This window comes from Pseudopodoces humilis, chromosome 11, assembly GCF_049639895.1.
Source record: "Pseudopodoces humilis isolate 2021_Gansu_Grassland_sample_001 chromosome 11, ASM4963989v1, whole genome shotgun sequence".
Classification (NCBI taxonomy): Eukaryota; Metazoa; Chordata; class Aves; order Passeriformes; family Paridae; genus Pseudopodoces; species Pseudopodoces humilis.
Window position 1 is genome coordinate 10,554,809 of NC_142210.1, and position 26,720 is coordinate 10,581,528.

At 38.3% G+C, this 26,720-nt stretch overlaps 1 protein-coding gene across 1 annotated transcript; it reads left to right on the plus strand.

Moving 5' to 3' along the window:
• Window positions 1-207: 207 nt before the first annotated feature.
• On the plus strand, window positions 208-23,568 carry GRK7 (G protein-coupled receptor kinase 7). Its single transcript, XM_005527058.3, has 4 exons — window positions 208-2,942; window positions 3,676-4,113; window positions 17,066-17,337; window positions 21,534-23,568. The coding sequence occupies exons 1-4, from the start codon at window positions 2,340-2,342 to the stop codon at window positions 21,874-21,876; spliced, it is 1,656 nt and encodes a 551-aa protein (XP_005527115.1). The 5' UTR covers window positions 208-2,339; the 3' UTR covers window positions 21,877-23,568.
• The last annotated feature ends 3,152 nt before the right edge of the window (window positions 23,569-26,720 follow it).

Below are 26,720 nucleotides of genomic sequence, written 5' to 3' on the forward strand. Positions count from 1 at the left end.
GTTTTTAGTATATCCCCATGTTCAGTTCTGTAATTTTTCACCTCTTGTACATGCAAAATAAATAATTTTTGCTTCTTACCCAAACATACTGTTTTATGAGCAGGTAACCCTACCTTAAATAGTGATTATCAACTAATAGATTAATGCTGATCTGCTTTTCTCCTGTGTTTAATAAACGCTGAGCAGATTTGGATAAGTCAGCAAGCAAATCTCAAAAGTGACTGGAGTAATATGTTCAATGATCATGTTGTTTTATTCTTCTTTTCATGAAGTTATGTTATTTTAGAGAAAATTTATGTTCCACAGAAACTGGGAAAGATTCTCATTAATTTGATAGAGTGGTCTTTGGAGCTGTAAATGTGTGTGTCTTATGTAGGTGCTATAAGCATTAGGTATTTTCTTGATTTGCTTAGGCATGAATATACCAATATTCGGTCTAAGCTTGATTTCAGCTTTAGGGCCCCAGCTACCAGCCATTTATGCTGCTCTTTGAGCTATGGTGGATATTCTGGCCAAACATAAAAAAGACCCAACTGAGTTTTAGGAAATTAGAAGCTTTATTTAAAAAAAAGCTGAACTGAAGCTTTATTACCTCCTTTCATGCCTTTCTATACCCAGGGTATTATAGGAATGTGTTGCTGTAAGCCCCATTTTCAGGACAGCCACCGGCAGAATTCCTGGTTTCTTCCATTGGCTCTGTGCAGTCTTGCCCACACTTTTGGCTGCTCTGTTGAGCCTTTTATGTGACCTTCTCTCGCCCTGTGCTTGCTCTTACCTGGCAGAACTGGCCAGGCTTTCAAGTCTCTGCCTTACATTCCCCCTGTTCTCGTGCACACACAGCAGTTTGCAATGATCCTCTCCATCACTCCTGGAAATAGATGCCTCCAAGGGATTTTCGTAGAGTACAAGCATGAGTTGTATGTCAAATGGATTCAATGCAGACAGGATTAAGCATGGAAAAACAAAATACTGTGTGGTTGTAGAGTGGCAAAAAGCAGCCAAGAAGGGCTTAACACTTACTGTAGGGAGTCTGAAAGGTGTCTCTTATTACGCTTGATGTTTAGATTTTGTGATTCAGCTCTTCAGCTTGCTCTAAGATTGTGAAAAAAGAAAAAAGAAACTTGACCTTGACCTCAAGAGTACAGCTTGACCCCAGTGTTACTTCTTTTCTTGTTCTCATAATACCTTCCTTATATTTAAGGAAAGTTTTAACAGCCAAATCACCTGACCCCACAGCAGAAGGGGGCTTAGCCTAGTGAGTGCTACACATAATTTTTATTCTTTTGAAGGGAAAAAAAATGCATCCTGGGAGGCAGCCAGCAAGTGAAGTCAGGTGGAATTTGCCTTCACTTGATTATAATCAGCTTTGTCCCTTTGTTGATGTCACCTCAGCTATATGCTGTTGCCACCTTCTCATCCAACCACTTTCTGTCTTAAAGCTCAGCAGGGAAAATAAACTGAAGCCAAAACAACATATGGAAGTGTCTTGGCAAGATTTGGCTGTTCATTTGAATTGTTTTTCTTTTTTCTGTGGGTAGGAGATGAAGTCAGAGCTGTGTTGTTTCGTATAGAAGGATCATTATTTTTAGACCAGCAGCAGTCCTTAGCCTCTGCCTGTAATCTGCTCAGACAGAGCCACACGGGGCAGCAGGGTTTTCATGAGCTGTCTGTGGGGCTCAGTCACTGATGTTGAGTGTAACTTGAGTTTTGGAGGTGTGAATACTCAGAGCATTGAATTGTGTGGTAATTTAAAGCTCAACATCTCATGTTCATCTATGTCAAGGTCTTGTAGGCATGGCAGATTTGTGATAAAAGCTTTTCATAAAACCAGTTGTTAGTCTGCTGGTGTTTGATGTTGATGGGGAGATCCAGGCCTGTCCTGCTGACCGTGGCCGAAGTGCCCCTGAGTTGGAGAGTGCATGTACTGTAGCCAGGAATCTATGCGTGTTCCATGCAGCCAGTGCATGTAGAGGGAATCTTTGTACATTTAAAGGTTGTTGGGGCCCATTCTGAAAAACACCAGCCAAACCACGTGCATTTGGTACTGCCAGTGGGAAGGTTTGCCTAGGATGTCATCCCTCAGCTATACATAGCAAACTCAAAGCTTCTTACATAGAAACCTCTTACCAGTCACTTTCCACAAATGGTGCCTATACCTAAAGGTACTTAGTGAAAATCCTTGAGAGGTATTTAATGCAAAAGCAGTTAGTCTCTCTGGTGTTTTTCAGAAGCTCTCACACACCACTAGCAGGGAGAAGTGCAGTGCAGCTACAGCACAGCTCCTGGGAAGTTACTCATTTTGTCTGAACCAGGCTCTGCCACCCCAAGGGCTTGCCAAGATGTGTGACATGGGGGGGCTCGACAACCTCATTGCCAACACTGCCTACCTCCAGGCAAGGAAGAGTGGGGAAGGAGACACCAAGGAAATGCAAAAGAGGCGTAAGAGCCTCTCGCTGCCCAAGATTGAGGAGTGTAGCCAGCATAGAGAGTCCATTGCTGGTGACTATGACAGCATCTGTGAACAACAGCCCATTGGCAAGAGATTCTTCAGAGACTTCTTAGAGACAGTGCCAGAATATTTGGTAGCTAGGGACTTCCTGGATGAGGTATCAAACTGGGAGTTGGCAGAGGACAGTCTCAAGAGCAGTACCATGGAGAATATTGTCACCAATTTTCTTAAGGAAGGCGCCAAAAACTATCTGTCTTTCATGAGCTCTGACTTGGTCAGCAAATGCAAAGCAGCTGCTGCAAAAGACTATGAGAACATCATGCAGCTGGCCAAGGAGGAAACCAAAGTCTTCTTTAAAGACAAGCCTTTCCAGGATTTCCAGAACAGCCCCTTCTATGACAAATTCATCCAATGGAAGGTGTTTGAGAAGCAACCAGTAACTGAAAAATACTTTTCTGAGTTCCGAGTGCTGGGCAAAGGTGGCTTTGGAGAGGTAAGAGCTTGTACTTTTAAGGCTGTGAGTCATCTCTCCCCTTTCAAGACTAGCAGGTGGGTTTACAAAGAGCAGTGGATTAAGTCATTGTATGAAGATTTATAAAACATGCCCCTTCAGATTGCCCATTTTCCAGAAATCAGGCTGGGTTATTTATAGTGTGATAGAAACTCTTGTTAGTAAAAAGCTACTTTAACATTTTTTTATTCTGTATCGATGCTAGTAAAAAAGCAGTCTTCTTTAAAAAAACTTGCATGAATATTCATGTAGTTAACTATTAGTCTGCTCCTTGACATCATCTTAGCCTGTGCTATCTCACACCACTCCCAGGTAATTCCTAGCTGCAGTTTAGGGAAAAACACACATCAGGATCTGTTCCCAAGCTGCAGTATGGAGATTTTTTGAGAGTTTAACTGTACAGATGCAATCTGTATATGCTGCTTATTCTCGTGGTTACAGATTTTTTTCTTGTCCTTGTTCCTTTTATTTGCTAATACATGTGGCAGCCTCAAGAACTTTGCATCAGGGCCACCATATACTGCTGGTCCAGAACAGAACTGATTGTGCACTTATTTTTTCCTTGTTTTCTGTGCTAATATACCCTTCACAGACGTTAGCATCAGCAGCTACTAAAAAAGGCATCAGTGATTCCCCAATTCCTGCCTGTTACTACCCTTGATTTTCCAGTCTGTGTAAAATTCCCTCGTTACCTTTCCATGTGCATCTTCTCTAGGTTTGTGCCATCCAGGTCAAAAATACTGGCAAGATGTATGCCTGCAAGAAACTGGATAAGAAAAGGTTGAAAAAGAAAAGTGGAGAGAAGATGGCACTGCTGGAGAAAGAGATTCTGGAGAAGGTCAACAGCCCTTTCATAGTCACGCTAGCTTATGCCTATGAGACCAAAACCCATCTGTGTCTTGTTATGAGCCTCATGAATGGAGGGGATCTGAAGTATCACATCTACAATGTGGGAGAAAGGGGTTTGGAAATGAAAAGGATCATCTTTTATTCAGCTCAGATCACCTGTGGGATTCTGCATCTCCATTCCATCAAAATTGTGTACCGGGATATGAAACCAGAGAATGTCCTCCTGGATGATAATGGGAATTGCAGACTGTCTGATCTTGGATTGGCAGTGCAAGTCAAAGAGGGAAAAAGCATCACCCAGAGGGTGAGTACAAATTCTTTGAATGTGGCCAGTGGGAAGTGAAGTCCAAGACTAAAGTCCCTGGAACTGATTCTTTGCTAAAGACCTAATGTAGTCATTCACTCTGAGAGATGGATCCTAAGATTAGGTTTATTAACTCTTTAGCTGCTGCATGTGGTAAAATAACTTCTTTTGCACAGAAACAGTAGAATCTACTTGACCTTTTTCACTTAAGATAAGCTCTTGAACCGATGACTTTAGGGAGGCAGATGTTTTGTGCCTTAGGGAGTACCACATAGTCAGGGATTTAACCAATTGTTTAATGAACAGCAGTCAAAGATATGGCTCTTCTGTGTTCCACTTTTGCTCCTAGGAGAATACAATTTCTTACATGTTACTCTTAAATAATGCTACTGATTGTATTGCAGGTGTGCATGGTGTTGCATAATAAATTATTTCTAACCTTCCCCACACAAATTAATTCCTGAAAAGGTTAGCAGACTCAACAGTTTGTAAATGTCCATGCTTGTCTACATGTGTGGAAGAAAAAGGTGGATGATCATCTGGATTTTGTGTGAATTGGATTGTGCAGCACTTCAGCTGTGCCTGTGGTCATCCCAAACTAACCTGGATTTGTAATAATGTCAGAAGATTTACACAATAAATATGTATTCAGGTAGCTTAACTGTGAAAAAGACATATTTCTCTCAAGATATCTGGAGCTTAAAGATGTGTATAATGAGAGAATGTGTCTGAAATACACTAAGAATATGAAGAAATGGAAGCAACATTATGAACTGGTCTATGTCAAAGTCCCCAAGTTCACATTAGAAGTTCAGTAGAAGAGGGGACCCACTAATGGCCTTCTACATCATGTTTGAGTGCACGTCTTTTGATGTTGTTAAATTCAGTAATTTTGAAGGATCTTTGCCTGGCAATTGGAGAAGTTTGTACTATGAATGGTTTTATTTCTCACTGAAAGAAAGTGTGGGAATTGCTGTTTGCATAGATAGTAAATAATTGTAAAATTAAACCGCATAATGCTTTGTATACAAAAATACAGCTTCTGTGGAAGCTAAGGCAGGTTTCTCAGTAGAGCTTATGTGAAATGAGAATGTTGTTTTGTTTGTAAAGATGGCATTTTCATCAGTGAGCCCAAAGGTATAAACCTTACTGTGCTTTGCAAGTTAGAGGGGCATGTAGTTGCTATGATCAGACCAAATAGTTTTGTCAAAGGGCAGTTTTTCTTACTTGCAAATATGTGGGGTATGGCAGAAAGAAAAAAACCTCAAAGAGTGTATTTAGCAATATGTAACCACTTCTGTTGGTATTATGGTAGAATCTCAAAGCAGTATTGGACAAGATGGTTGTACCTACTCATCTTCTATGACAGCCATCAAATTGTTAGTGCCTTTTCTTTTGTTGGTTTTAGAAGCTCTATTCACCATTACATGGCTGCTTTTATTAGAGCACAAACTGCAATGAATAATGTACTTGTAATGTGTTGTAAGAAATTGCAGTTAAAGGCAGTTTTATTCATGCATTATATTGACATAGGAGATAGATGAAAAAGTTGGGGTTTTTTTTCATTTTTTGTAGTGTAACTATAAATGAGTTAATTTTAGAATTCCTGTAATTTTTTTTCATTTCTGTAAAACAGTCGTATTTGAAAGCTTCTAAAAAACATTATATGAGAGCTGGGTATTATTATTATTTATACTTATGTTGTACACAGGAAGACCAAAGAGCACATTTACAAAACTTACATTAAGCTTCACCACGTACTCCTGTAATAAAAGAAGAATGATGCTCTTAAATTAATTTTTGTCTACTAATCATAGTTACATTCTGACTTAAAATTATCTGAAAATTTACATCATAACATGTTTTTTGAGTGAGACTACCAGATTTTTATCACTTAACCAAACCTATAGACATCACTTTTTCTTTTTTCACCCAAAGGAATGTATGGCTCCAAGACAGATTTACAAAATGAAATTTAATCAGTTGCACCATTTTGCAGACACAGTTTTATAAGGGCATTGTTATAAGCTAAAGCAGAATATATATTCCTTCCAGGCCAAATCTGTTTCGTACTGACATCTAAGTGCCTAATATCATAAAGCTGTTTCTAGATTTTAGATGATGGTTTCAAATGACAATTTAAAGCTTATAATTTTCAGTCACTAATTAAGGAATATTTCTACTGATCTATAGAATATAATATATGGATTTATCCGTGTATTCATTTCATTAAAGATTGCAAAAAAAAATACACTATTTTGATGAATTCTGAAAGTTTTATACACTCTCATAGCTCCACAAGCCATTAAAGATTACATTTATTTTACTTTCAAAGCAGAAAAAAATTCCTGTCCTCTCATGTATGAATAAATGCACATCACCCATACATCAGCTGGAGGATCCATTAATCCCTTTTGTAAATCTTATTAGGTGATTAGGTTATCACATGGCACAAGTAATAAGCTTGTTAATGAGTTCCTGTTTTAGACATTTTCCAAGTTTTCATTGAGGGTTTCTACAAAATGATAATGATTATATACTGTTCATCAGCTAAAGAAATGTTCTTTGTGGGTAAAAAGGTTTTTTGAATTTTAGATTGATGATTTCAACGTGGTCTTAATAAAAAAGAAAGGGTGTTTATGCTTCAAAAAAAGCATTGTGCAATTGATGATTCAGTATTTATATAATTGAAGAAGTAGCCTTGGTATCCTTCAAGTACTGCCATTACGTACACCCCTTTTGAAAGCACTTGTGTGCTCCATACCAATTGCTCATAACTATTAAAAATAAACACGCCTTGCTTTCAGAAACAGTGCTCCTTACAAAGCTCTTGAATGAGTTGGATACCCAGGCTTAGTTTTCTCCCTCTCTTTTCAATTACTAAAGCAGCAAGGAGAAACATCCAGCATTCTGTGTGAATGTACTTTGAATTTATACTGTAGTTGTAAGTAATTGATACAGTAATAATTACAAAATTTAGAAAACTTGAATTTCACTAAGTGTGCTGATTTGTCTTTGTGAAGTGCCAGCTGGCCCTGGAATGGAGAAATCACAAAAAAAAAAAATTGAAATACACAAAGTTGAATAATAACAGTCTTGAAAATAAAAGTAGAAAACAGTTAAAAGCTACTTATAATGTAATTTTCTTTCATTAAACATACATGGATTTTATGGAATCTTCTTATGATAGCTGCATGCATCTGTGCAATGTACCAAGAAATGTGTCTATGCACATTTGCTCAGGCAGAGCTCTTACTGACAGTGCTGCAAACAGGAATAAACTCTTACCCAGTGGTAATAAACTGTTCAGGACTTTAAATGTCATTATGACTTCCTATAAATGCGTGTGTTGCATCTGATCTGATCTGTTGATGAGACCCTGCAGGAACTAGTTTGTATCTTAAAATGATGGCTTTTGAAATGTTACTATATTCTCTGTCTTACATAATTGAAATGGGCAACAAGGAGAAACTTGAGAGCCTGCTTTTACACAGGCAAAGTGTTTTGTCTAGTTATGTACACACTTGATTCTAGCACTAGGGGTTTTTTGCATATGACAGAAATGAGGAGCTTCCATCTCAAGTTAATTCCATTTTTCCAGAAGTTAGTGTGTATTTGCTGTTTATTTAGGGAAGAATTTTCTGCCCTTACTCTGGGTATGGCTTTTGTGAAAAGCAGCTGTTGCATGTAAATGTGAAGAAGAACTTTTGTGCAGATGCATGTGAGCCAGAGAGCTTAAATATTGACATAATAACTGTGAAAAATAACATAAACATATTTTTGTAGTATTTATAAAAGTGCATTCATATCTTCATAGGTTTCAGGCTTCTTCACAGTTTTCCTGTGCTATGTTTTATATATTTGAAGGACATCATAATATTTTTATAGGAAAAACATGTTTTGGTTAAAATCTTACTCAAAATGTCCTTTTGCCCTCCTGTATGTTTGTTTATTATAAGATTCTATTTCTTAGGAAAACACAAGGAAATCTATTTAGATGTTCCTGAAACTTGCAGTTTAATTTCAAGGCAGCTGAAAAGCAGGAGGAGGGTTTAGACTTGTGGAATAAAAAATAACTCAGCAAGCTATTCTACAGTTGACCTTTGTTCATTATCACATGGTATTCTTATTGGATAAGATTCTGTAAAAATTTATTCTTCCTTTGCACTTTGAAAAAATGACAGCTCTTTGCTCAGAATTAGAGGCGCTTGCTGTTGTTTTGCTTATACATTTTGAAGTATGACATGTAAAATTGGTGATGTTTTTACTAGCAGAACTCTGTTCTTAAAAATTGTTGTTATGAGGTGCGTCATCATGCTAGGTGTTTCAGATTTTTTTAATCTCTGAAACGTACTTTACAGAATGCAGCCTCACCACAAAAGTCTGTGGGTCCAGTTGGGACCTATGCAAGGTCTTGAGGGAGCAGGCAGAAGTGCTCACTGAGTCACTTCCCATCATGACTTTCCCAGCAGTTCCAGAAAACCAAGGAGGTCCCAGTTGGCTGGACATGAGCAAATGCGATGCCCATCCGCAAGAAGGGCTGGAAGGAGGATCCAGGAGACTTACAGCCTGTCAGCTTGACCTTGGTACCAGAGAACTTCAACAACAGAGTAGATCATCCTGTGATGTGGGTGTGATCATGCAGCACATACAGGACAACCAGGGGATCAGGCCCAGCCAGTGTGGGTTTAGGAAAGGCAGGTCCTGCTTGACCAGTGTCATCTCCTTTCATGACCTGCTTTGTGGATGAGGAGATGGCTGTGGATGTGTCTGGACTGTGGTAAAGCCTATGTCACTGTTTCCCACAGCATCTCCTGGAGAACCTGGCTGCTCATGGCTCACACAGGTGCTCTCTTTGCTGGGTGAAAATGGGCTGGATGGCCAGGCCCAGAGAGTGTGGGGAATGGAATTCCATCCAGCTGGCACCTGGGCACTGGTGGGGCTCCCCAGAGCTCAGTACTGGAGCCAGCCCTGTTTTATTTCTTCAGTGATGATCTGCACAAGGGGATTAAGTGCACTCTCAGCGAGTTGGCAGACAGCACCAAGTTGGGTGGGAATGTGGATCTGCTGGAGGGCAGGAAGGCTCTGCAGAGGGATTTGGACAGGCTGGATTGATGGGCTGATGGCAGTTCTAAAAGTTCTATAAGGCAAAGCAGTAGGTCCTGCACCTGGGTCACAACAACCCCCTGCAGACTACAGGCTTGGGGAAGAGTGGCTGGAAAGCTGCCCAGTGGGAAAAGGGGGTTGTTGGTCAACAGCCAGCTGAACATGAGCCAGTATGTGCCCAGGTGGGCAGGAAGGCCAATGGCATCCAGGCCTGTACCAGCAATAGTGTGGCCAGCAGGACCAGGGCAGTGACTGTGCCCCTGTGCTCAGCACGGCTGAGGCTGCACCTTGAATCCTGTATTCAGTTTTGGGCTTCTCGCTATCAGAAAGACATTGAGGTGCTGGAGTGTGTCCAGGGAGAGGCAACAGAGCTGGGAAGGGTCTGGAGCACAAGTCTGGTGAGGAGCAGCTGAGGGAACTGGAGAGAGGAGACTCAGGGAGACCTCGCTGTTTTCTACAACTCCCTGACACGAGGTTGTAGCAAAGTGGGGATTGGACTCTCCTCCCAGATAACAACTGATAGGACAAGAGGAAATGTCCTCAAATTGTGCTAGGGGATGTTTAGATTAGATAATGGGAAGAGTTTCTTCCTCAGAAGGGTTGTCAAGCACTGGAACGGGCTACCCAGGGAAGTGCTGGAGTCACCATCCCTGGAGGAATTTAAAAGTTGTGTAGATGTGGGGCTTAAGGATGTTATTTAGTGGTGGGCTTGGCAGTGCTGGATTAATGGTTGGGCTCAATGATCTCAGAATCTTTTCCAAACTAATTATATGAATGCCATGATCATGAGTGAAGGAACAAAAATGATTTTGTGGGATCATTCTGCCTCTTGCAGTTTTGGATATGGCAGAGAGAATACTGTAGTCATCTCAAATTAAGAGAATGCAAGTGGACAATTGATGGAAAAAGTTTTGTCGAGAGAAACCATTCTATCTCTGGAAGCCCTTGAACTGCAAATAGTTGGAGTCTAGGAAAGTACAGAGAAGTCTCAATGTACACACCAGCCTCTTAGAGACTTCCCTATGTATTCACTTGTGTGAATGTAATTCACAGTGAGCTGGCTGTGTGGGTCATTGGTTTGATGCAGCCAGTACCCATCTCCTTGGATTTACATTTTGAAGAATGGTACCTCCAACCTTAGTCACAATTTTGGAAGATAAGGTGGATTAAATCTGTGGATTTCGGTGATCAGCAGTAACTCTCCAGGCCTCACTGACGTTTGCACTGCTTAACCTACAGTGGCTATACCTACACCGGACAGTCCCTGCCCTTCCCAGGGCAGCCTGCAGTCCTGTCCCCTCAGTCACAATGTCACAGAACGCAGATTTCTCTTTGGCGTCCCCTTTCTGAGGAAAAATGGTACCATGAGACAATATTTGCATTCATTATGAAGAGCTTCATAAATACAGACAGAGCTAAGAAGATGGAGAGTTCTCTCCCTTATTAACGCTGTTTATGGAATATTCTGTGGTCATTAAAAAATGAAACCACAAATATCTCTGAAGTAGTATTATTTCTACATTACAGATGGGAAATGATCCAAAGAAATTTAGAAGGAAATTAAAGGGAAAATCATGTTACAGGAAGACTAGAGAACCACTGTAATTCTTGAATTCTAACTGTGTGCTTAACACTCTCTACTAAGTGTTCTGTTTGTCCTAAGTGCTCCATCCTATTATGTCTGATTGCTTCCCTGTCTGTGAACACCTTCTGATGTCTTCTGATGACACTTCACTGAGCTGGGAGTGTTAGCAGGTTCTCTCTTCAGCCAGGATCTGAGGGAAAGTTTTATGTGTGATCATGCAGGAAGAAAGCGGGGAGCTGATCTAGAATCCAAAGTTAGAATTGTTGCCCAGCTACTGGATTGTCCTTTCTCAAGCCCTTTATCCATTTGACTTCCATGCAGTGTGAATCTAAACTGAAACCACGTTGTAACCATGTCTATTGCTCTTCCCAAGGAGGAGCACACAGGCAGCAGTCCCTACTGCAGAGAGTGGCTTTCTCTTCTGTTGTGCAACTTCCTTCATTTCAGTGATTACTGATGGCCAAGCTTAAAACATTATAAACCAATGCTGGATTTCTTTTACTATTCCAGTTAGTGACTTTGAACCCAGGGCCATTTTTTTCTTTCTTTCTAATATAGCAAAAATCTGGTTTGTCCTTTTTGTGCTTTTGCCTGTGTGGACGTTTTTTAAAGCACAAAACTTTCCCTATGAAAATTATCTTCTTATGTGAAAATCAAAAAAAGTTTGTTCTTGAATCTTACATAAGCATGTGGGATTCAGTAGCTCCTAAGCTCCAGTATTGTCTTTATTATTATCTTCTGCTACTCTGAAGAGTCCTCCTTGTGTTCTTCTGAATCAGTAGCCTAACAATTCATGATGGACCGTCCCATCAGAAGGTCCCTCCCTCTGCTAAGCATTAACAGTATGCCAGAAGCTTTATTCTGTGTGACTTACCAGAGTGCCTTTTGCTCTATTTGCATTTAGCTTTATCTTATTTAAAATAAAAAAAAAATAGTTGCCTATTAATTGGGTCAGCTGGTTTCTTGTTACTGTATGAATGCGTGGTGAGAAACTGGAGGAACTGCAATTCTGTGTAACTCGTTTAAATTACGCTCTGTTCCTCCTCACAGTGCCTCTTGGGAGAAGACTTAAGATGGTGAAGGGAGTAAAGAGGCAGTTCAGTGTTGTTCTCCACATCTAGGGCCTGTTAGCTTGTGTGCAGGGAAGAGATTTCTGTGGTCTGTTCCTGCATTCCTGCAGGGTCTATTAAGGCCATTGCTGAAGGAATGGAGGAACAGCTGGATAAGAGAACAAAGCAGGCAGTGGCACCCCTTGGAGGAAGGAAGGACCGAGCCCCAGGAAACAGCTGATAGAGCTAAACTCAGCTTGTTTTTTTTCCTCTGTTCAACAGTTCTTGTGCCATGGCAAACAAAAGATAGACATTCTGATTTGCTTTACTGTTTGGTTTGTTATATCAATTGAGTTTGTTTTGCAGAGATCTGTGGGAAAAGGTAGCAAGACCTAAATCTTGTTTCTCCCCATTTGCCTGTTTCTGTGCTGCTGAAAGCTGCAGAGAATTCTCTCTCTTTCCTGCCTGCACCTGCTGGAAGCTGGCACAGGGGCGGTGTTGCAGGGGCTGTCCCCTGGCAGGACAGCAGTCACAGGGTGTGTGAGCTGCTGCACCACGGGCCTGGTTCTGCTCCGAGTGTGCTGTGCCAAGTGCCCTTTGACAGCTCTGGGATCTGAGTGCACTTAGTGCTTCTCAGGATCGCATCTTGAATTACTAAAAGAATATAATTATGTGACCTTTGAAAAATTTATGCAGGATCCAATTTCACAAAAGAAACATTTGTATACTTTCAGATGAGTCATTTCTACTATGCCCTGTCAAATCACACTCAAAGCAATAATTCCACTCAACAGAACTTCTTTGCTAATGTAACCAAGGGCAGCATTTGGTCATTACATTTTAGAGGATTACTGAAAAATTGTCGTTTGGGCTGTTCTGAAGATAGTGAAATAAAGGGAAAATAGATCTGTGAACCTTTTTCAAAAGCAGGTCAATTAAAATTTAATTGACTGAAATGTAATGACTATTTTTATAATTCAAGCAGCATATGCAAGTAAGGCATCCTGCTTATCATGAAAGACAGTATTAGATGGAGAGCAAGCAAAAAATAGCTAGTGTCGTACTGACTGCTCTTCAAAAAGTTCTGTGCCTCTACAATGGCATAAGATTTCTGTCTCTAGTAAAAAGTTGGGATAATATAACATTCTTTGTCTTCTTTCTGATATTTTTATTTATTGTGTCCCATTAGATGTTTCCTGGTCAGTGAAGGTGTAATATCATGTGTTTGTGTCTCTGTAAGATCCCTTGATTAATTAGCACATATATTCAAATGCTACCTTGTGTTACCAGGAATTGTACAGGAAAGAAGAGAATAATGTACTTGGTCTCCATCAAAACCCAGTCAACATCCTAGTAGTGTAGAGTTGACAACAAAGGAATTAACTTTCAGTATGGGTTTTTTATTTTCTCTGTTCCAAATAAAATAATTAAATTTATCCATGTAAACTAAGATCTAGTAAGAAAAAGTGTGTTTCAGTTAATACAGCTTCTGAATTTGCTTCTAAATTGTACTGAATGAAAACATCTGCAAAATCATACAGACCTATTTTGTATGATAGGCATATCAGTATCCCATACCTGGAGATATTCCCTCTGAGGCATGGTCAGATAATTCTAACTGAGTTAAATATTCAATACCATCCCATGGGAAATAGACCCCTTTAAAAATAATGCATTTATCTTTTGTGGCACCTTTTAATTTCTTTCCTGTCTTTTTTTTTTTTATTATTATTTTTGCACTAGAATGTAGTTTACAGTATACTTATTTACTCCACAGCCTGCAGAGAGTAATTTTCTTCTATTCACTTTTGCTTTGGGAATCATTGGATAAGTTTTCCACCTAATACACTATGTTTTGTTGTTCAGATTTCACTGCTAGTGAGAGTTGTACAGTTTAAAAACTCCCTTCACAAAACTTCTGTTTTACCTCCTTAGATAAACCTCTCCTGAGGTTATTGAGGCTGCCTTTCCTATTGTAGGTTCTCTTTTACTGGAAAGATGATCTGATTTTTATATCTTGTTCTCCATAATGATTAGTGTAGGGATGTTAGGTATTACCTTCCCTCGAACGCTGGTATGTTAGGTATTACCTTCCCTCTAATTCTAAAGATAGAATTCAATCTCCATTTGAAGGATCTATGTTCTTCCACATGCTGAATAAGTTCTCTTTTGTGTGCTCTAATACAGGCTTTAGCACCTTTCTTCCCCAATGATTTTGCCAAAACTACACATATAGAGAAATAGATGGAAAAGACTAAAATTTCAGCTCTTTTCTTCCTTTCTTCAATTTCCTGTTTTGATAAAAATAGAGATTAATGTATTTCTCCTCCCTTATTCTTTTTCTTCCCCCTTAAAAATTCCTGTTCACTACTTGTGAAATGTTTGCTTCTGCTATAAAATTGTCATGTTTTAGTGGGTTTTAAATGTCAAATCTTCTGAGATTAGGTTTAGATTCTTGCTTGTTAGCCTGTTCCTTCACTGCGAATAGAAGGAAAGCTCCAGGGTTGGGAGAAATTTGTTTTTAGATTCAAGTTTGGATGAAATTCTATGAGAAAACCAGCTCTCATGGAATTTTAACTTGAAATGTTTTCACATATCAGAGGAATGATATGTTTCTAGACTTTATCAGATGGAGTTGGATCAACTCAGTAGCAGCTCAATATTTCAGTGCTACTAATTTAGAATGTTGAAGTTTAGTTCTTGTTTACATTTAATCTCATCCACAGCCTGTCACTTTAGTCTGAGGGAAAGCTGTTGTTGGTCCATTCTGTTATCTATTAAGTTGTGGTCCTGCTGTCTTTTTGGTCTGTGGTGATGGCCTTGCCTTCTCTGTTCTTGAGAAACACAAGCAGCATGTCAAAGCATGGTGTTCTTCCAGATGGTGTGTCCTGCTGGAGGGTATGTTGAGAATACCCATGGAAGAGACTGAAATTACTAGGCAACTACTTCTTTTGTAAAAACAGCTGTGGAAGAGAAAACATAAGCAGAAGGAAAGAGGCAGTCTGAAGGATCTGCCTTGAGACACATCTGTGACAGTAGATTTCTGACTTTTCCATGTTAGCTGTATCCAAGTTCTGTATGATGATGCTCAGTTGCAGCAAAGTAATCTCTTATCAGAAGGACCATATTGTGCTGTCAGGGCACATTTTGATGATAATGTGACTCTATAGTTCTTCAAGGCATTAGTGCTCCAGCTTCATCTCAGAAAAAATAAGAATGTTTATTGCTTCCCAGAAGGAGAAAAAAAAATAAATTCCAGAAACCTATTTAGAGCTGTGTTTACTAATCTACAGTGAGCTCTGTGTGCAAGCTTTTGCATCAAAATTTCTCTACTACTTTCGACCTCTCCCTTCCAGGTTTTTCTGAGGCCAGATGGATCTGGGGTCTGTGGTTTGAGCATTTGTCCCCTTCCCAGAACAAAGCAGTAATCATACCTAAAATGTAATACTGTTAGGGTATCTCTCAATATTTTTGGTTAGAGAAACCCAGTGTAAGCAGTACAAATTACCTTTGGGATGGTGTCAGCAGCTGCAGTGCCTGTGCTGCTCCTCTGTACTTCTGTGGCTTTAGTGAGGGAGGCAACTGTTCAGTTTTAACCTTTCCTTTTGCTTTCAACCTGACTGATATTTTTGTTCTTCTCATCTCATTTCTGCTTTTCAGTCATATGGAGGATTTTTCTCCTCCTTAAATCCTTAAAAGTAAAAAAATAATTACAAAGAGAGAAAATAAAGTAGATTTAATTTTTTGTCTGTTAGGCTTATATTTTAATTGATGCTAAAATGTTCCCTCTTGGACACATTGTTTATAGTAGAGACATCATATGTCATAATGTGTAGTGACACAAGCTGAAGTTAAGGGGGGACCTGACTTGGAAGTACTGTGCCTAAATTTGCAAAAATCAGAGGGGTTATCCAACCCTGTAAAATAAAATTCATCCATTGAGCTGCACTTTTTATAAATGGAATTTGTCCGAATGAGCTTAGCTTTACCTTTTTCTAACTGTTTTGCTTTAGAGTGAATCTCTGTCACTGATTGTATTCTGATAGCAGTAATAATGACTGTCTTGAGTAAGCTTTAGTGGGATTTTGTACAGACACAGTTTTTTATTTTAAATTGTTATACTGGTAATTCATCAATCCCAGTATTTAAAAAAGATGTGAGATTTCAAGCAACTTCTGACATGGTTATCACTGTTAGCTGCATCTGGTAAATACATAATCTAGAGCATGAGACACAGCAGTAAATGTGGGTTCAGCTGAGGAAATGCTGTTGCAACTGAAATGCCACATCCTCTGTCATGTAACAGTGCAGCAGAGAGCGTGGAGGGAGCTGATCCCTTCACTTCCTCCCCAGGTGATTCAGCTCCCTGGGGACAGAGGCAGCAGGAGCTATTTCATAAACTGCAGCTTGTCCCCCAAGGGGAAAGTGGCAGGCGTGGGCTGGGAAGAAAGCAGGCACTCTCAAAGAGTAGCCATTTCTTCTCTCGGAGAAGGGGCCATTAGTTCTGTAAATAGGCTTTATTCAGGCATCTTTTTTTAGTTGAGAAGTATGAACTTGTTCCTTCACCCAAGTGTGTGTAATTTATGAATTACAATTTTTATAGTTTTACTTTCTTACGGTTTTTTAAAGAGTTTTTCTTGGCCCTTGGTGGTAGAACATTTATCCAGAAACCAAGAGGGAAGTGGCTTGGTCCCGCAAGAAGGAGGTGAGAACTTCATCATTGCAACTCAGCTACTGGCTTGATGAGAACTTTCTCACTGGCAGTAGAGCCCTGTGTTGGACCAGTTATAACCATTGCACAGGGTGGGAATCAGTGATTATTTTGCCTGATTTTTGTATTTTTTTCAGATCTTTTCAAATTGACTGTTACTTGTGTTTACACAACAAAACTAAGAATATCTTTAATGAAAAAAATAATAAAATGGAGGAAGAAAGCAAGCTAGCCATGAAATTAAGAATAAACCACTTTTAGGTAGAAATAGCACTGACATTTCACCTCTGAAAAGCATATTTAAGACAGTTTTCCTATGTACCAAGATGTTTAAAGAGAGATATAGTCCACATGCTAAAAAAGTTATACCACAGAGTTTCTAGATACAAAATGTAGCAGTAGAATTAGTAATATTTTGGAAGAATTATAGGCTAGTCTGTTTAATTGTATGCTTTTCACTATTGACATTGTATAGTAAATCTGTCTGTGTGTTTGCAATAGGCTGGGACAAACGGTTACATGGCTCCGGAAATCCTGAAGGAAGAGGACTACAGCTATCCTGTGGACTGGTTTGCTATGGGGTGTACTATTTATGAGATGGTTGCTGGGCGAACACCATTCAAGGATTACAAAGAAAAGGTCAATAAGGATGAGGTTAGAAGAAGAACTCTGGAAGATGAGGTGAAATTTGAACACGCCAGCTTCACAGAGGAAGCAAAAGATATTTGTAAGCTGTTTTTGGCTAAGAAAAAAGAGGACCGTTTAGGAAGCAGGTATGCCTTCCCAGTACAACAGAGATTAAAGCTGCAAACAATATAGTTATTTTACTTATTGCACAAAATGGGTTAGATTTCACTTGCTACAGAGTAATGAATTTTCCCTTTCACTTCTAGGAAGAAAGAGGTGGAAAGTTTTGAAGATAATATGGAAATAAGGAATGTTGTTGCAATAGTGTGATCATCTATCCTCACTCCAGATGACTCACAGGAGTTGCGTTCTTGTTATTTTCTGTGTTAGACTCTATATAGTTTTGGGAGAAAGAATCATAAGGGTTTTTCTTACACATTCTTTCCTAAGATAAAGGATATTCAAGTGGATACCTGCATCCTTGCTAGTGCAGACTGAATGCAGAGTATTAGACTGTATTGCTTACTGGAATGGTGTGGGCAGAAATCCAAATCTGCAATGTGGATTCTCTTCCCTGCGGATATCTAATTTGCAAGGCTGCGTCATTGGCTTCTTACTGGAGAAACCTTAACCCCTCTGCTTTGCTCAAGTGCTTTAAAAAAATTCTGTAGAACTTCTGGTCATCCTGACTCATCCCAGTGAGAAGAATATTTGGCACAAATTCCTATAAAGCAAAACATCTCCGGGCACTTCAGAGGTGGCTTTGGGTTAATGAAGACTGGTAGATATGTCTGTGACTTAGCAGTTCCAAGGAACTGTTCAATAAGAAGAGAATTGCAAGGCTAAACCTTGTAATGTTTAACTTGTAATAGCTCTGATGCCTCTGATACGTGTGTGTGTTTGTATAAATAATTTTGTGCATTTCTGATTAGACAGATTGCAGATCTACATTTGCAATATAGACAAATTAAATACAGTGAAAATGTAAAAACTTAATAGGAAACCAATAGTACCTATCTTTAGAATACACCGTGATTTGAATAATCTGTTAATACAAATATATGTATCAGGTGCTTTTCCAGTCTAAAGGTGGAATAGACAAAGGATCTCCTTGAAAATGCATAGATAGTCTTCTAAATTTATATATCATAACAACATGGAATAGTTTTTCAGAATGCTAGGTAAACATTTGTCTGAAAGAATTAACTCTAATGAAAGATAATAGATTTTTAATACACATATTCTTAATATTCTGTTGCTAAATGAAGACAGCCACTCTTGTGCTTGATTAATTTTCCCAGCAACTGTGCAAGGCAGCAGAAAAAAGTTATTTTCAGCAGCACATGGAATACGTTTAATACAAAATCTATATTATTTTACTATGTTTTAAAAGCTTATTTTAAATGCAAATTTAACACAAAAACATTCAGAGCACTCTAACTTAAAATCAGCATACTTTGCAGATGTTTGGACTTACAGCACTTTGTGAAGTAAACAAATTTCGGAGTAGGAGAAAATGAAATTTAGAAATTGTGAGTGACTTGGTTGAGTTCATTCAGCAAGTCTGAAACAAGACCAGCAACAGATGATTCACATATTGTAACCACGTTGCCTTTTCCAGGGGAATAATTTAAAATGCTTCTGTCTGCTTATTCTTCCATAACTTCTCAGCAAAATGAGAAATGTACACAGAAAGGTTACTGCACATAGTATTTTTAATTTTCTGCTATTTAAGATATTCTTCCTCTGATGTGCCATACTTAGAGAAGGTGAACAACAGGATGTCTACTCTGAGCATGATACAGGATAAAAGCCTGCACGTACCTCTTGAACAGGGTGATACTATTCAGGACAGCTGTGTGTTATGTAAAGATTAGCACTGTAATTCTCCTAAGGACAACAAGAGCTTGAGTTATCCGCAGCAGTGCCTGTTGCATAAGTTAAAGCTGCTCAAAGACAGCTTTATTTTGTACACCTGACCTTTTAAAACACTCCACTCTTCTATTGCAGATGTGATTTCACTCACTAACTCAGGAAAGATGTAACCCCTTTTCTCCACTCAAGCTTTTTGAGACTGATATCTCAAATCCTGAACCTGTAAAGTGATTTTTAATTTTTTTTTAATGGAAGAATACAAAATTGACCAACTTCATGTGAATTCATTTGCTCCTCCTATTTAAGTTAGGTAAAAATGCAGTTCACAGGGAATGAGCACAAGTTCATCTCCAGCTACTTGGAAGATGACTCAGTTCCAGTAGATGGCATTCATGTAGCTTTACATTTTTTAACTTTTTATGATTTCAGAATGGGGACCACTGCAGCAATCCATTTTAGAGCCTCCATCAGCTTCTAGTGCTTTTTGGTTTATGTTACAGAAAGGAAAAGTAAAATAAAGGGAGATTTTTGTGGGTGCATCTGCCCAGTCAGCGCTACTGGCTCACCAGTGTCCCAGGACACCAGTTGATTTGAACAGCAGCTGAAATGCATTTCAGGCTAACAGTGGATGTAAACAAATCATGTCAGGCTGTTCAAGGACTTGGTTATCACTGGCTAGGTAAGGTAGGAGATGATTTTGTAAGCCTATGGATATGCAGAAATTAAGATCCCTAATCTGTATATTCATAATATGGTGCTTTGGGGTTGAAAACATAGTATTTTTCATTGCCTAGCATGCCTGGATGGCAGCATCCATCATTCTTCAGGTTGTGGCACACTGGTCATTCATGGTGGCGTAGTAGCTGGTAGTGGCTTGCTCAGAACTGGGCAGCTGAGGTGCAAAGTGACAATTTTCTTGCAAGGGGCTGAAAAGAGCAGCTGGTGGTTTCATCTCTGCTGTGCCCAGGGAGCACCAAGGCAGGCCAGAAGCACAGCAGGGCAGCATGAGGAGCAGGCAGTAGTGCCAAGCTGGATGAGCTGTTCTGCATGCGTGGAAATTAAGATTTAAAAAAATAAAGATTTTTCTATAGTCTCACAAACCTACTGCTTCTGTATGGTGCTTCTGCACACTTGCAAAGAAAAGACTTGCCAAAGGTTTGCATTACATTTTATTCACAGAACATTGTTTTGAAATACATGAGGGCTTACATTTCACTAAGTTTGATTTTGTAAGGAGATTGGAAAAGAAAAAAGCAATGTGTTCAGAACTACCATTTTCTGAGGCCAAAACACAGACAAATTTGGTTTTCCTGTATTACTGGTTTCAAGAGCAGTGTATCCATAAATGTGTTAAACAAAGAATGCATAGGTATGGAAGAGACAGTGCTCCTCTCTACTCCTCCTTTCTCTGGAATTCCAAATTCAGACTTTGCATGCCTTGACACTAGAGGCATAGTTCAAAAGCTGTGGTTTTTGGTCATGCTTCAACAAGCACACATTTGAGGCTCAGATGATTTTTATCACCAGAAAACATCCTACAAGTCTCTCTATAGGCCTACAGTGAAACAATTCACTAGTCTTGTACAGCTGAAGTTTTCCCTGAGGTCTGCAGTTGTTTTCATAAGATTTATTTAACTTAAGCATTTACAATGATTTAGTCCTTTCTGTTGTTTTTTTTTTATTTGGTTTAACTATATTTATAAAAAATTATGTTTGTGACAGTGGCACACATACTTTTGTTAATGTCATGATCTGTGAGGCTCTTGCCTAAAAAAATCTTTGTTAGTTTATAAGAGTAGTTATTTTGAATGAACAATCACTATAAGTGGGAGTAATTATTTGAGTGACGTAATTGCATTTTAGGATGTAAATGTGTAGATGCTTTGAATTAAGATAAAATGAGAATTGTCATTTGTCACCAGCTTCCTATTCAGACTATTGCTGCTCAGAGTCAGCCTATAGATGTATTAACCCAATATACCCCATTCTAGAGTTTAATACATATTCTTACCCTATAGTACAGGTACTCTTATCCTATAGATACAGAGCCAATCACTGACCTTCCTATGTGGGACAGTAAATCCAATACTCTCCCTCCCCACCCTGCTGTAGGTTCAGTTCTGGTGGAAGTGTTGCTTTGGATGGGGTATCTCAGATGCAGCACTTCAGCTCCTGTGTGGGGTTCCTGCAAGCTCCCACCTTGCCTGGGCTGATTTACCCTGAGAGGTGCAGTGACAAGTAATGGGATCAGAATGTTTGCAGCTTCTCGCCTTATGTTGTACAATGCAGCGTTCCTCGGTTAGGAAAAAAGGACTTGTGTTGCATGATATATATATATATATATATATATATATATATATATATATATAGGTACATATATAAAGTACTGTCATGTACAAAACACAGACACCCCTGTATCTCTCTGAGAGCAAAACACACTGATGAACAAACTTTTGCTTTATTGCAGGAATGAAGACGATGACCCAAGAAAACACAGCTTCTTCAAAACAATAAATTTCCACAGGTTAGAGGCAAACCTTATTGACCCTCCATTTGTGCCAGATCCATCAGTTGTCTATGCCAAAGATGTTGCAGACATTGCTGACTTCTCTGAAATACGAGGAATTGAGTTCGATGACAAAGACAAGAAGTTCTTCAAAAAGTTTGCAACAGGTGCTGTCCCTATACCCTGGCAGGAAGAAATCATTGAAACAGGACTGTTTGATGAACTGAATGATCCCAACAGAGTAGTTTCTGGAGGTTATGCAAATGGAGGGGAAGCTAAGTCAGGAGTTTGTTTGTTGTTGTAATTATATCATTACTAAAAAGAGTAGAAACCACCTCAGAACTTTCCACATTCTGACTCTGTTTCAGAAAGTCAGTACACCTGTTTGAGAAGAGCCAGCCAGTGTAATGTGACGTTGACAGGTTATGTAGGACCACCAGCTGAATAGACTGTATTATTTTCCTTTGGTCTAAGAAAGGAGATATTTTGTGTTATTGGCGATGTATCAAATGAAGAACCATATTTCTCCGAAAAGCTTAGAATAGGAATTCTGAAATACAAAAAGCAATGATGGAGTGAAGAGGCAACAGCTTTTGAATATGAGTGATTACTGTTTTGAATTCAATGATTCATTGGTTTTCTTTCTTTTTTCTTTCTTTTTTCTTGTTATTTCTACTAACATTTCCTCTTTGTTCTGCAGTTTTCAGAAAGGATTTTTTAATTTTCAAGTAATATTGGACAGTGGAGCTCATATACCTGTCAAACCTGGAATCTTACTGGTTAGCCAGTCTGTTAAATTCTGTTAGTTTTTGAGTGGTTTATTGTAATATATTCAAATTGTCATAAGATATAAAGAAAGCTCTACATATCACTTGGAAATAAGAACAACAGGATCAAACTCTTTGCAAAAGTGATTTTAATGGAGTGAAGATAAGATTGCACCAATTTATTGGAATAAAGCATTTATTTATTATTAAGTGTATTCTTATACGTGATAATACTATATACAAAGAAAATGTATTTATAAGTAAATACACATTCTTTTTGGCAATTTTAAACTTATATCAGATCTCCTGATAATTTTTCTGTATTTTGGTGATAAATTAAGCTACAGATAGACCAAAGCAATTTGTAATTGAGTTTTTACAAGACATTTATTTCAGTGTAATATAGATTTTTATTCAAGTTGCAAAATACATTATACTGTCACATTCTGTAATGGTGAAAAAGTTGTGTATGCAAGTCAAAACTATCTTCAAATGTTTATTGATTCTCATACAAATTTTGAAGTGTTTTTATTTTTTAATTTTATGGCAATCTAAATTGAATTACTTGGGAATATTGCTATGAATACTTGCTACTGGTGAAGTGTATTACTCATGAGATGCCTCCTGCTGATTTTCTGTGGTAAGAAAATAGGCAGTTGTTCTTTGCATAACTTTTAAAACTGATCCTGCACATGCTGGTCACTGTCATCTATCCAGCCACAAATTCCATTGACTAAAGTGGAAGTGGAAACTACTTCATTCCTTGGAGTCCTGGAGGCTGCAAATGCCCCATTTTCTGTTTTTCATACAGCAAACCTCCTACTGAACTCAAGGACTTATTTTAACTAGACGCTGGGATTAACTCACACTTAAGTTTTAGAAGAGGAAAACCTGTAGATACGTCTTCTGTACTCAGGTCTGTCATGTGCAGCACAAAGCGTTGGTATTTATTTGTAACCTAATAGCACATCCCAAACTCTTAAGTTTTAAATACTGTAAGTGTTTTAGTCACAGCTAAGTAATACATTAGTAATACTTTGTGTTGTTCTGAGTAGAAAAAGAATTGCTCTTTTTTCTTTTAAATTTGCTTTTCCGGTGTTTTATATAGTTAATATTCAAGTGAAAATTCAATAACAGTGTTACTTAGGATTAGTGGGTAATTCTTTTCATGAATTATGAGCATAAAATTGTCTGCCTTTTGAATGGAGACTTTCTGTCAATAATTTAAAACAATATAAGCTGAATTCTGACTTGGTCTTTTAATTGAGAAGGATGATCCTGAAAGGTGGTGAAAAGCAGAGGAAGAGAACAGTGATGTTGTCCTGGAATGGATCTACAAGAGTGCTTCCACTATTGATATCCACTGATTTTATTTCTTATTGCTCCCACCTGCAGAAGGGTCTCAGAGGGGTAGTAAATATACTATATTTAAGAAATCAAGACAGAAAACTTTATTATTATACGTGTTTTTTAAAAACCCACAAAACACAAAGTGACACAAAACCCACAACCACCACCTGATTAAAGCTAGGAGAGACCTGTTAGTGGCATCAAATTTTTGTCCCAGATTGATATACCTCAAATCCACAGAAATGCTGTTTCAAAAATCCTCCTGAACCATAAAGCAGTACTCTGAAATGGCCGTAGGTTTTCCAGTACATAACTGAGTTTTAAGCTGCCATTTGGAAAGAGGTTATGTACAGACAGAACCAGGATTTAATGCCTTGATAAAATCACATATCCCCAGTGACATTGGGTGCTGCAAGGGTGCATTTTTCAAAATGTGTTGCAATACTGAGATCTGTGAATTCGGAACATCGTGTGTGCATAACACTGGGTTATTTAGTTTTAGAAATGTTGTGGTATCACTAATCCCAGCAGGATGTGCATCAGTGAGATCCATGATGTTAAGTGTTTTATGAATCATTTAGAGTAACAAACACATCAGAAGTCTGATAATGCACAGTTTGGCACAGTGTATGATAGAGAAGAATGTGTTAGTTGGAAATATTAATTTTAATTTTCTAAAATTCTCTTTTCACAACATGGACAACTTGTATTTGCACCATGGAGAAGAAGCAGGACGAAGATTATTTCTGTATTCCTGTTAGCACTTTCAGTGAGTCTTCTAAAAATTATTTTCAAATGTTTTTTAAGGGAACTATTATATACTTGGTTCTTTTCTTCTTCCTGCCACTGTAAAGTTCCTTGTTAAACTTACACTGACTGCTTCATCTTAACAAAAAACCATCAATCCCCAGCAGTCCCAAAAGATTTACAAATTCAGTGAATTTCTTACTGCAACCAAAGATGCTACTTATTGAGTAAACTTAAATGTATTTGCAAGTGTTGCAAGAGCAGGGCCCAAGTCAAAAGTATTGACCAGGTTACTGGATGTTTATGAAAGAAAATGAGGGATAACTCTGGGGGAGGAAAATAACCATGTGGTTATAGATTACTTGACCTATTGTGGCACAAGGAAATTACATAATTTGAAACTGCAATTATTTTCTTCTAGCTGTCTCCCTTTTTCCTGCTTTGCCAATGTTGTGGTGTCTCACTTGGCTGCCTTGTTTTCCAGGAGATAAAACGCATTTGAGTGCTGATATAATCTTAAAAACTAAATAGTGAACTCTATTGCATTAAATGCCATCTGTGACAGGTTAGAGGGTGCCCTGACCACTCTTCAGGCGTTGTACTAACAATACTGTCTTTCCTGCCCTGTTTTACTCAGTCCAGCTGATAGTGGAACTGTTTGGTAATTCTAACTGTAGCAGGTTAAAATGTGAGATTCGTAGTGGCTTGATGTGTTCTAATAAGAGCATCATTTAAAGTTTGACAATGCTTCTGCTGGCTCTGAGAAGGTATAAGAGAAAAACCTTCCCTTTGTATCTCAAGTCCAGATTTTCTTTGATACTACCTCTGTTCCCTTTACCATTACTCCCCTTGTTTCACTGAGAACAGGAACAAAATGATGTTTGATATTAATATTAACCTAATGAAATCATTGTTCACAGAGATTATTTCTCAGAGGTACTGAGTACCTACAATTGTTTCATGGCAAAGGCTCGTTTGGTCAATGAATACCTTGTGTTGCAGCAAGTAGTTCACTTTTATATTCCAATATGAAATAGATTTAGTAATAGGAACTTGTGTGCAAATTCATGGCTATTAGTGGCATCTTTATTAGGGAGGACAGCTTTACATTAAGCTAAGAGCATCATAACAAATATACTTGAGATATTTATTTCTTCAACCATAAACAAATGCCAATACAGAAGATGAGATCTCTCCTTAAAGCAGATACCTGAAATTGTACAGTTGTTCTAAAGTGATGCATGGTTTTATATACTTTTAATATCAGCATTATTTTTTTAAACAAAATGCTTATAATACTGTAGTTTAAAAATTAATCACTCTTACAGCTTTTAATTATTTATCTGTAACATTTTTGTGATCTGATTGTCCACATCTATGATGAGGATAAGTATGCTCATGTTATTTACCTTAAAAAGTATATTTTGTTTATTTCATGTTATGACAATATTTTTTATCTTTTTATCATTAGTTAATACCAAAACATTTAATCTCTTTATCCTGCAATGAATTGTAAAAGAAGTATTTTTATTATATATGGTGTTTTTTCTCCATTATAGGATTTTAATTAAGATCTTAGCAACTATGGCTCATAGCACCATGAAAGCACTGAAAATCCTACCAGTGGGGACTTCTGCTAAAAGCAAAGCGTACATTTTTTCCAAGTAACACAAACACATCCATTTTGAAATCTGCAGGTGAAGAAGATGCTTTACAGTATGAGACCTGACACATGTAATGTTTGGGTAAAGATCCCCTGTGATCAATGCAGATCAGGGAGTGCTTTTGGAATTTGGTGTCACAACAGCCTCGGGGAGCTGCACGGGCACCGTGAGGAGTGCATAGACAGAAACTGAAAACCAGCTCAATTCAACACATGACATTTTATCATTCAGCACTGCCTCATTACAGCAAGTAACATTCAATCTAGTATTTCATTTTTTAAAAATAGATCAAAATATTAATGTTTCTTAGTAAATCATTGCTTGGTATTTTTCTTGAGTTTCAATTATATAACTGTCTGAACTTGAGCAGAGCTAGTATAAAATTCTTACCAGTTAGGACTCTTCCCTAGGGAGTGGAAATCTTGTTGGCATATCTTGCCTGGAAAAGCAGAAGAGTAAGAACACAGAGGGTGTCACTGTATCTCTTGGAATACAAGTACCTTTATCCATGGGAAAACATGCCTGGTGATGTCTGTAGGTAGCTGAGTTCCTTTCCTTTTCTATGGCATAGCAGATGGTCCTTACATTTACCCCATTGTGTACCCTCTCCTGTCACCTCC

Bases quoted from the DNA above. Each gene is read 5' to 3' on its own strand.
- GRK7 (XM_005527058.3), top strand. From the start codon at position 2,340: ATGTGTGACATGGGGGGGCTCGACAACCTCATTGCCAACACTGCCTAC. The intron at 2,943-3,675 runs GTAAGAGCTTGT...CATCTTCTCTAG, and splicing joins GCAAAGGTGGCTTTGGAGAG to GTTTGTGCCATCCAGGTCAA. The intron at 17,338-21,533 runs GTATGCCTTCCC...GCTTTATTGCAG, and splicing joins GAGGACCGTTTAGGAAGCAG to GAATGAAGACGATGACCCAA.